Source organism: Stylophora pistillata, chromosome 2 (genome assembly GCF_964205215.1).
Source record: "Stylophora pistillata chromosome 2, jaStyPist1.2, whole genome shotgun sequence".
Lineage (NCBI taxonomy): Eukaryota > Metazoa > Cnidaria > Anthozoa > Scleractinia > Pocilloporidae > Stylophora > Stylophora pistillata.
The window spans coordinates 57,261,231-57,273,212 of NC_142520.1; the positions used below are offsets into that span (position 1 = coordinate 57,261,231).

Consider the following 11,982-nt stretch of genomic DNA (forward strand, 5'->3'; position numbering starts at 1 on the left):
AAAAAAAAAAAATACACCCTCAAAAGCGACATGCATCACTACACTTACGTGTGGTGTCAATCAAAACTCAACTTTGTTCGGGCCAAGTCTCCGAAGCTCTCCCCCCCCCCCCCCCCATATATATGGACGGATGATATAAGTTGTATAAAAATAGGAGGCTGGGCAACATAACTTGATTTAAACCTTACGAAGGTCACTAGTAATCCTATGCTATAACTACTAAAAAATGTTAAATGTTCGAGTTATTCTGAGTTCTTCTCTGCCTCGGCAGGTTGACGGGTCCTATTTCCTGCTTGTAAGGAGCCCAGTCATCGAGGCCGGAATGTGATTCTTAAGGTTGTGTCGCTCTCTCAGGCTACAGAGGTACTCTGTAATTTGGTGGTATCAACTAAGTTTAGATTGTAAGTTGGCCACCGTATAGAGTTAACTCTTTACGGTGGCCAGTTTATAATTTCAACTTAGTTGATAAAACCAATGTAAATTACCTTGTTGCCCCCACCGACGCAGCACCACAGCTTTTTTAGAACTCACCCCCTTTGCGAAGGTACTCTGTTTACCATCTCTTTCATAATGCTTCTTTGCACCAGCGGAGATGTTTTGCTCTACATCGCAGGTCGCATCATCAGTGTGGTGTGGTGTAGTATTTCCTCTTCATCCTCGAAATAGCTGAGGCGCTTATTGTTAAATGTTATCTCAACATCGAGTAGCACTTCCTCCAATTTTGCCAACGATAGAAAACAGCACCCGATGGTCTTGTGGAATGTGTTTTTTACTAGTCCAAGCATTCGCTCTAACTGCCCGCCCCACCGGGGGCGCAACTAAGGTTTAACCTTCAAAAAATGCCAGTCTCAGTAAGGAATTTGTATACTTCTCGTCCCTCAAGGCTTTCTTCAACAAACGTGCTTTACCCACAAATGTAGTTCCATAGTTTTTGTATTTTGGGTGCCTCGATTTTTGACTCATTGCCTTTATGTTTAAGGAATAGTAACTCTAGAATTTCAGAGTTAAGGAAAGCCCTGGACGACCGTTAATTCTGAATTCTATTGAGTTTTAATTTTGAAGGGATATCCTAGAGAAATTTCGATTGTTGTAATTATTTATCGAAATAAATTTCCCCTTCTTGCGATTAACTTTTTGAAACTCAAGATTAATTCCCGGGGTTTTCAGCAATGGCACCAAATCCAAGTACAATGCGCGACACAGTGATCATCAATACAGATTATTGAAAGCTTTAACTTCTACTCTCCTGCGATTCTTGTATTTGATCGGTCCACATAGTCGACTCCAACAACCTGGAATCATGACGAGCTTTGCTCAAGAAAAAAATTCTCAGCAGGCATCGTAAACTGATGCCGAGGTTTGGGGAAGAAGGCGTTGGGTGGATGTCATCACATTAATTACACCACAATGTAATTATACAGATTAGCGCCCACGAATCCACGAGAGATACGCGATTGCGTGCGAGTTAACGCGGGGTCATCTGTTGGCGATGAAAATCAAAATCATGAAATGAAATGAAGTTTGTTGTGCGTGTAATGGTCATAAAATACTGCGTTTTCTCTGTTTCTGCCTGTTTCCTTATAACGACATTTTTAATCACGTAGTCTTTCAAAGATCCTTCCTTTTCACAGAAGAGGCAATACCGGCGAGGCGCCGTATTCGAAAAGCCTTTCTTTCGATTATTTAGATATGATTCTTTCGCTTGGTTTGCCATAAAACAGTAACAAAAGATATCGCAATTTTCATGTGCCGTACGACCTTAATAACAACCGTATCGAATTTCCAGTATTGCGTCACTTGGTGGATCGATCAGTGTTCACGCTTTGCGATCGTAGTACACGATGTTATTGTTTTGGTACAAAACCTGTGGCGGTCGCACGACTTGGCCTCGTATCCTGGTTAAATTCTTACCAATATTATAATATTAAACCTCGACGAGATTTTTCATGTCGAAATGTCGAAAAGCATCATGTTTTCGATTTCGAAACCATTCGAAATGAAGTCATAGAGGCAGTCGGATTTTCGACGTGCGGCTTTCCACCGGCTAACTTAACCACGCAGAGTCTTTGCAGGATTACAAGTGCCACACTTGACCCTTGCAAGCATTGGTATCTACTTTTGAAAGAGGTATGTGACGTTCCTTTGCGTAAATATTTCATATGCGATGTATTTAAGATATTTCCCGACGAAATCCAAAGTGTGGCGACACGGGAACTTCAGCCGGCCAACTCATCGTTCGGAGTAGTGGGGTTAGCCAGGATTCCCGACGTCGTTCACGTTGTGTTCACGTTCTGTCTAATAGCTGGTCTATCTTCTTCGTAATAAACAATCCCCGACGAACTTATTAAATCTGCGGGATTTATGACTATCGTAAATCTGGTGAACTCCGCCACGCTAGACTTTGAGCCCGAAGGCGCGAAAAATTTATCTTTTGGCGCCAAACTCAGTCACGACTCCGAAGAGCTCGCTTCCTAACTTACCGAAAGATCAGCTAGAGTAAATTCCCTTGGAGTGGAACTGAAGAAGCTTCGAACACAGATTTCTCATCTCGAATTAGCATGGAGTCAATTTTACAGATCTTTTTTTCCACCTCAATGTTCGTACCTTGTCGTGGTGAGGTGGCTTGAGTGCCTCAATGACCAATTGCAATACAATGCCTTTAAAGAATTCAGCTTCAGTTGGTGGGCTGTATTTTTTGCAAGGTAGAGGCCAGACTAACACGGACTTTGTCATTGTAGTTATTGTTATGATAATTATAATTATCGTTATTATTAATGATTTTGTTATTGTTATCATTATCTTTATGATTGTTATTGAATCATTTTCAAAATGAAATAGGCTGCTCAATGAGGATGGCATGCTGAGGCAAGTAGATTTTCATTTATTTACCCCCCCTCCCCCCAAGTAGAAATTCAAGTGTTTCTGATAGTTTTTCTCTTCAATAGATTGTTAGAATGCAGAAGATTTTCTAAGACACATTGTACAGAGGGCTTGTCTTAAGTAGTTGTTTTCTGATTCAAAACCACCTGCCTAGTTCTGTTTCTCTTGGGTAGTTAGTCCATGGACTGTTGTTATCTGATGGCAGAACTAACAGGTGGATCTGTTTCTCTTGGGTAGTCAGTCCATTATGGGCTGTTGTTATCTGATGGCAGAACCACCAATCTGTTCTGTTTCTCTTGGGTAGTCAGTCTATGGACTGTTGTTATCTGATGGCAGAACCAGTCCCTATTTTTTTCAGCTCTATACAGTCAGTGTTTTATGGACAGTTATTTTTATCTGATGGCAGTTTTAGCTTGCTCTTTTTGTTTTGAAAAATGTTTTGCTTATGCTGTTTGTCACGTATCATCTGTTATTAGTCGGAGGCACTTTGGTCAATCAATGCTATCATTGTCTTCATTATTATTATAATTGTTAATTCAGCTGCTACTCTTCTCTCTTTGCCACAGGGCCCACTACAGACAGCACTAGCTTAATGAAGTCCCAAAACCTTTCACAATGAGCCAACTCAAGAATTGCAGTCCTGAACAGTTTTTGGGGTTTTCCTGGCTTTTCTTGAGATTATTTTGTCTCAGTTTCAATTACTTGGATACTCATTCAGCTAGACTAACAATAACACCATTTTGTTCATAGATAAACATTGAAATAATCATAATAGTAATATAAATGATAATAATAATGATTTGTTATTGTTATCATTATCTTTATGATTGTGATCATCATTTTCAAATTGAAATTAATATAGGCTGCTCAATGAGGATGGCATGCTGAGGCAAGTAGATTTTCATTTAATTCCTGCCCCCTCCCCCCAAATAGAAATTCAAGTGTTTCTGATAGTTTGTCTTTTCAATAGATTGTTAGAATGCAGAAGATTTTCTAAGACACATTGTACAGAGGTCTTAAGTAGTTGTTTTCTGATTCAAAACCACCTGCCTAGTTCTGTTTCTATTGGGTAGTTAGTCCATGGACTGTTGTTATCTGATGGCAGAACTAACAGGTGGATCTGTTTCTCTTGGGTAGTCAGTCCATTATGGGCTGTTGTTATCTGATGGCAGAACCACCGATTTGTTCTGTTTCTCTTGGGTGGTCAGTCTATGGACTGTTGTTATCTGATGGCAGAACCAGTCCCTATTATTTTTTCAGCTCTATGCTGTCAGTCTTTTATGGACAGTTATTTTTATCTGATGGCAATTTTAGCTTGCTCTTTTTGTTTTGAAAAGTGTGTTGCTTATGCTGTTTGTCATGTATCATCTGTTATTAGTCATAGGGTGACTTTGGTCAATCAATGCTATCATTGTCCTTAGTATTATTATTATTAATTCAGCTGCTACTCTTCTCTCTTTGACACAGGGCCCACTACAAACAGCACTAGCTTAATGAAGTCCCAAAACCTTTCACAATGAGCCAACTCAAGAATTGCAGTCCTGAACAGTTTTTGGGGTTTTTCTGTCTTTTCTTAATTTGTTTTTGCCCCAGTTTCAATCACTTGGATACTCATTCAGCTAGACTAACAATAACACTATTTTGTTCATAGATAAACATTGAAATAATCATGATAGTAATATGAATGATAAAAATAATGATTAGATTAATGGAAGTAATCATAGGAATTATAACCATCAGGATAATGAACATTATTTCTCTAACTATTGTAAATATTTTTATCATTATTATTATTATTATTATCATTATTGTTATCATTGTTATTATTATTTCCATCATGAATTATTAGAGATGCTTGGAAAAAAATGATCTATAGCTCCCTCCAACTCATTATTCTTTCAGTTAAGTGAATTAAGACTTTGTGAACAGTTACTGCTTTATTCTGTCATTCCTGATGACCATAGAAATGGTGAAAGTCCACAGATATTATCCCTCTAAGAGTTTCTCCAGGTGTTTTTTTTTCCTCTGAATTTGGTTACAACAGAATGAAGGGCATCAGAGTATAGTGCGCCCAGCTAGACATGAATTGCATTAATATTACAGGGTCATTTTGCTGTATTCAGGGTTTAATCTTAGCCTTCTACAGACAAGTTTGTTCCTCTAAATGCAAAACACATTTTATCGTTTTTTAAAACAAACTTACAAAAACTGCCAAGAAACAGCTACTAAATTTATGGAAACATGACGAACAAGTCAACTAGACTGTGTACTACACATCATTGAAATCAAAGTATCACTTTACGAACATAAAATCGCAAGGTCAGTTTCCCATTTTTGGTGCCTGAGAAAAGATCAGGCCACCAGATTACTTCAAATTCGCTGGTTGCTCGTCCATCTCAGTTTCCAACAACCATTTTAGTTTACTGGGTGAGAATCGTGCTTGATTTCTTGCCCCATGTTCTTTAATTGGCCGCCTGTAAAGCTTGTTGAGAGTTTAAAGTTTAAGTGTTGGTAAAATTGTTGCCAAAATGAGCATTTTTAGACTATCGAGCCACCTTAACAGCTACTACTTGCAGCAACCTCCATATTCCCCCGATAGCTTTTCTTAACTCTAATGGTACAGAACTTTGATGACTCAGACCAGAAATAACATCATTCACTCTACCATCCCTGTAATAAAAAACTTTGGATTTTTCTCTCCATACAGGGGGCCGCAAATGTATTTTTACCCTCGCACGTTTATAAAAGCATTCGGCATGCCTGCTAACAAAGCTTGGATGTATGTTTCAGGAACTTAGTATCTTTCAACTCGACACCATTTGCCTGAAACCAAAATAATAATTACGAAAGTTAAGAGATTATTTACTTCTGGAGTGAAATGTACTAAATGATTTGCCCTTTCAAACATAAACCTGAGTTATCAGGTTTTGTCAATCACAAAATTACACGCCGGGTTATTAGTATTCCTTGGGGACCTTCCTATATTATCATAAATATCTAAGACAAGCAGGTCATTTAGCTAGGTAATCTATGTTAAAAACCGCGCTGTACAGCACTTAGAATTATTTTCCTCACTCATTTTTGTCACACTGCAACTTCGCGTACTACGCAATTATTACTACGTAGTCATATCTGGTGTCCAATTGGGAGAGCTTATTATTTTTGTTTTAGAGGTGAATTGCGATTTCTTGTATGTCCCATTTTTCGTCGAAGAAAAGCTCGAACAAATACTGAAAGTAATGAGTAAGTCACTATGAACAACTAGTGCAAAGTGACAGCACTATCGAGCCAAACTGAGAACTGTTCTTTAATGATTTTTAACATGAACCACCAATTCTTACTATTTTTAATTTCTGCGTTTTAATAGACTTTGACATGTTCTTGAGAAGATATTAAATCGGTTAGCGCTGTTGTTCCCTTCTAAATTATTTTGGTGGAAGCGCCTCAGAAGACACTTGTTTAACTGAAACCATGTTGGGCGACGTTATATTTTGACTGCACAACCCGCAATTAAATTTAATTTTAACAGCTATTCGAGTGTGTGAAGAACGGAAAAGAGCAAAATTACATACCATCGGCCTTTCGATGCACGGACGAATTAAAACTTTTTACAATTCCACTTATCCATTGCTTGTAACTGATAGACCTTGTCCTTATTCTTGCGGGAGGCCGTACGATCTGTTGTCCATTGTAGAACTTGGCAAACTTAGCGCACTTCTTCGAGCGCAACAATGTGATCTTTCGATTCTCTATCTCACTAGCGCAGTTGTTGTGTTGAACATGGACGAATAATACATCGCAGCGTGTCTTGTAGATAGCTAGAGATGCCATGCATGTTTAGGATAAGCGCTGAATATGGACGAGCGTTAAAGCCGCCACTGAAAAAGCACAATCGACCGTTTTTCATTGTAAGGATCAGGTCTTTCACACAGCTGTCAGAATTAAAGAGAGGAAGAACGTCGATCTCGCTCACCTAAGTAGCGAAGTACACCACGAGCGGCGACGATGATCAAACACCTGGAAGATCACCGTGGTGTCCCTCTACTCTATGGTATCATAACCAAAAGCGAGCCCTTTCGACTTGTCACCAAGTTTTACGGGTTATAAAACAAAGGCCCCGCTCTACACAAAGCCTTAAAGAATGAAACACTAGAAAAGCTTACTTAGCTTGGAATTATAAAAATTCCTTTCTTAAAAATCGAGGATTTTCATGGTTTCCGTAACTTCGTATTTTTCCAAATTTCCTCTTTTACATGTTATGCCGTTTTGCATTTTCTTCAACGTATAATTTAGTTCAGCGTCGATCATTTATCATCCTTAGAAGAAAATATTCTGATCTTTACGTTTAACTATAAAATTGCTTTGGCTTACATTGTGCGCTTAAAAGGAGCGTTAAATTAAACATGAGTTGATTCCACGCGAGGGTTTTACCTGGAAAAATGCCAGCACACGAGAGACACCGACATTACCGCGTGTCCCTTTCTGGAAAACATTCGTGTTATGACAAGAAAGGTCAGCTTAAGGGTTTTGGGTTACCCAAACTATGCAATTTTGACGCCGAAAAGTGCCAAAAAGTAATTACAGAAACTTCATCCGCAACACCTTGAACGTGCTGTGGGCGCGAACTGAGATCTTCTCTTACAGTTAATAATTGCCAGGCGGAACTCAAATCCGGCTTAGCCTAATTTGCATAAATTTTTTTGGTGGGCAAAGCTCGTCATGTGTGTTCCTCGTGTCCGATCCACAGAGAGATAGCCAGGTGGGAGATTTGTTACTGCTACAGAACAGAACAGAACAGAACTTTATTTTACGTGGCACTCCACTTAGCTAAAAGCTACTTTACAGGAAGCCCACAAATAAACATATCAAATTGTAAAACAAAAGAAAGATAAAATTTAGCTAACGCTCTAAAAATTTTAAAAATCTAATCTTCCTCAACCATAGCACCCAGCGCATCCTCCTAACAATAGACATCGTCAAGCCCACTCCCCCATGTAGAGCGCCCCGATGTTCACGGAGTACCAACTCCTTAGTAAATAGATGTTTTTCGGGTAGGTATACAGGATACAGTCCTTGCAGCTTTCCAAGGTATTCCAAAACTCTATCAGGGTTAGGTTGCAGGTAAAGTCGTAAAAGGTCATCCTAAAACTCGCAACTCTGCTGAGCTCTCTTTACCCTGAAAAGATGCTGTTTCTGTATCTCCCCAGTTGCCTTTAAGGGATCAGTCATTTCCGATCGGGATGACGTAGATTGTGCACAAATTTGGAAATCCACGCACAAATGTTCAGAGCCTTGCGTAAGTGAAACGTTTCAATCATTGAAGGACGTACAGCCTGTCAGTGTCATCTACAGCAGTCTTGAACAACTCCTTGGTAGCTGTGCTTTCTTCAGAAGGTTGGATTTTCTTGTGTAGGGACATGCCTTTACGATATCTCTGGATGGGCAGGGATCTTCTGCACCCGATTTTCTACAAACTGCTTACACTACCCTCTGCCATGGATCAAGAAGAGAGAAAAGGTACTATCCAGCCATCCGTTTGAGACAACTACAGACAATTCCTTTAAGGCAACTCTCACGTTTGCTAATAAATTGGTAACCATATCCGCTGATATCAACTCCAGTCGGGTAATCGTTACGCCTTGCTTGTTCCTACAAGCCCCTAGGTGGCCCCAGACTCCTTCTTAATAACTGCATACACTGCATGCATCAACACCACAGCCACTTACATCACCGAAACCGTGCAAATAAATTTCTTGAATGGGCTCTCTGCGATCAGCGGCTTACGGTTATCTGTGGGAGTGGACTTTGTTCGCACCTTTGCCACTTGAGTTTCAGTCTGCCTGTCATTTGATCATCCCAAGCCAATTTTTAGGCTCATTCGACTGCCTCTCATGGAGTGCAAAGGTTGCATCTTCAAAAATCTCTATTGATTTTTCCTTCAGCTTTCTTGCTTCTTCCACTTTCTCCCCACCGCTGAGGAGATCATCCACACAGAGACTATTACGCAATTCAGCTACTGCATGGTGTTTGCGTTCCTCCCAAGTGCCTGGGTGGTACTCGATTGCCCCTCGAAGAAGGAATGGAGATGGTGGCAAATAAGGCTCTTGTACGTCGTTTGTATTGTATTAAATATACGTATGATGCACGATCCTTGCAGTAGAGAGCGCTATTTATGCAATAGCGAAAATCAGACCTGAAGAGAATCGGTAGATTCTCTTCAGGTCTGATTTTCGGGTCTGACTTTTCAGGTCTGATTTTCAGGTCTGATAAAGAGTATTGGTTAAAGTTAGGGTTAGAGTTACATTAGGGTTAGGGTTAGTGTTAGTTAGGGTTAGTGTTAGATTAGGTTTAGGGTTGGGGTTAGCGCTAGACTAGAGTTAGGGTTTGGGTGGGGTTAGGGTTAGGAATAGGTGAGGGTTTGCTTTGTGTTTGTGGTATGGGGTTCTGTTTTTCAGTGTAGGAAGGGAAAAGGGGTTATTGATAGGATAGGAAAAAAGGATTGTTGATAAAAACAAAGTATTCTGCTTTTAGATTTTTTTTATAGACAGGTGGCTGCAGGAAAGGGAAAGATATAGGTAGAAAAGGAGCAGTCTATATTCCTATTACCCTCCGATATGTGGTTCTAGGGGATGTGATGAAGAACTTTGTCAGGCGTTTTGAATTAGAGATGACATATAAAGAGTACATGGTAGTGTTAACACTTTTCCTGTGAAGACAGCTGTTAAGGTGGCTCAATAGGGTTATGCAAGATCACGAAGCGCGCGCTAGTGACATCAATGGAAAGTTAACTCTTCTCGTTGCTTTTGCTATTTTTCAAATCAAAGCTACTGAAAAATAAAAAACAAGGGCCTAAATTTGCTGTACAACAGTCATCTCTGAAGTCAAGGCTTTTAGTCCCAAATTAAAACTACTCAAATATCGCCATTTTTTGACGTCTGTTTGACTTTGACTTCAATTTTCTTCAATTTCCTTCGGTAAAATTTTCTATTATTTTCCGACCGGGTAGAGTCTGACAAGACGAAACTTTTAAAATCGAAAAAAATAGGGGTTGTCAAGGTAGTTTTTTCGCTTTTAACATTTTTGTTGTTTTTTGGCTGAGCGAAAAACTTGTCTTACAATTTTTTTTGATAAATTCACAGCAAGGAAAACTAAAAGGGTATAACATCTCTGCCAAATTTTAAGGAATTTCACCGAAGGAAATACGAGAAATCTGAGTGGGAACTTTCTATTTTCTCACCTCAATGACAATCACGTCATCAGAATAGGAACTCGCCAAGATCGCTATTTGAGCATGCGCGAACTTTCGAACCACGCGGTTTTGTCGGGGACAAATGTGTAAATGCGGGCGGTCATTATCTTTGACGTTTTTGTACAAACTACTTTTGACCTGAAAGTCAGTTGAGAACCTTAATTTACTATGCCGCAGAGCAACTTCAGAATACCCGGCCACTCACGCCCTTTATAAATCGAGTGCTCCCGTGGTCCGCAGTCCGCGCTGGGCTAAGAAATAAAATGTACTTCCGAAGATAAAGAATAAAGTACTACCGCTGTCAAACCCACCGATGTCGATGAATAAGTAGTAAACTAATTTATAAAATGTACCTGCGAAGAGCGGCGTGCTTTAGGAAGGTAAATGGTCTCCGAAACTTGAAAGTTATCTTTCTTTGCTTAATATAAATTGAAGTATGGAAGAGAAAGGAATACAAATTGCAATAGGATCGAAACGTGGGCTGAAAAGTGCAAAAACCAGTGCTTGTAGTGAAACCACAACATTAGAAACAAGGAAAGAGGAACGTGCTACGCAATGTGGAATGTCTCTTAAAGGGAGTTATGGTCGCAACTGTGAACACAAGAAGTGGCGATACGACAAGCTGGTAGCGCAAATGCAGGACAAAGAAATGCTGGTGTACTGGTTAATGGATGAAGGGCTTATGGCGAAGGGACGTTCGTGTCCGATGTGTGCTGGAGAAATGAGTTTGACGAGGTGCGAGGATCGATCGGATGGTTTGAAGTGGGAATGCAGAAAGCAAGTTAACGGTAAAAGACACAAGGCAGAGGTTTCGATTAGGAAAGGAAGCTGGTTCGAGAAGAGCAAGATAACTTTAGAGGAAATTTTGAAGTTGACATACTGGTGGTGTCAGGATCTTGATCAGGCGCAAATAAAACATGAAGTAGGACTTGCGGAAAGCACTGGGGTGGACTGGGACAGCTTCTGTCGCGAAGTTTGCGAAATAATTCTACTTGAAAACGGTGAAAAACTGGGCGGAAAAGGAAAAGTGGTACAGATCGACGAGAGTAAATTTGGCAAGAGGAAATACCACCGAGGTCATCACGTCGAAGGCCAGTGGGTCTTTGGAGGAATCGAGGGAGGCAGCAGGAAATGTTTCGTCGTGGCAGTTGAAAAACGGGACGAACAAACACTACTGCCCATTATCCAAAAATGGATTGAACCTGAAACTATCATTGTTTCTGATTGCTGGAAAGCGTACTCTACACTTGAGAAACATGGTTATGGACATCGAACAGTTAATCATTCAGTAGAATTTGTGAACAAAGAAGGTGACCATACCAATAAAACTGAAAGTCATCGGAGGCATGCAAAGTGTAAACTACCAATGTTTGGCGTTCGAAAGCATCTTTTCTCCACATATTTGGCTGAATTTATGTGGAGGTACATGCACCGCGATGACGATTTGTTTAGTGTATTTTTAAAAGATGTAAAGAAAGTTTATGATATCACTACAGAAAAGCTTTAACTTTTAAAAGCGTGTTAAGAATGTATGATGAGGCGAAGAAATATGTATGATTAATTCTCCATCGCTTTCTCAAAGAACGTAGAATGTTTCTTGTTATTGTTGATATAAATGTATGATTAAGCTACAAAATATGTATAATTAATTTTCCATCGCTTTTTCAAAGAACGTGGAATGGTTCTTGTTATTATTGAAAGTGAAGGCAAAGCTCTATTAGGCGGTCACCCTCGGGAGTGAGCCAAATGAAAGGTTAATAGAAGTTTACCGGCCAAGTTAAGAAACGAAGAACTTGATGTGTTTTATGATGTTTTGAAAGCAATTCTAATTGTTGAGGGAATGAGTGTTTCAA

The 11,982-nt window shown here is 39.7% G+C and overlaps 1 protein-coding gene and 1 long non-coding RNA gene across 2 annotated transcripts; both read left to right on the forward strand.

Moving 5' to 3' along the window:
- Nucleotides 1-1,296: 1,296 nt before the first annotated feature.
- On the forward strand, nt 1,297-6,503 carry LOC148740595 (uncharacterized). The gene is made up of 2 exons (XR_015996978.1): nt 1,297-2,127; nt 2,839-6,503. It is a non-coding gene; the product is annotated as an uncharacterized LOC148740595 (long non-coding RNA).
- A 4,041-nt stretch (nt 6,504-10,544) lies between these two features.
- Nucleotides 10,545-11,708, forward strand: LOC148740596 (uncharacterized). Its single transcript, XM_088751273.1, has one exon. The coding sequence runs from the start codon at nt 10,566-10,568 to the stop codon at nt 11,634-11,636; it is 1,071 nt and encodes a 356-aa protein (XP_088607399.1). The 5' UTR covers nt 10,545-10,565; the 3' UTR covers nt 11,637-11,708.
- Nucleotides 11,709-11,982: the final 274 nt, after the last annotated feature.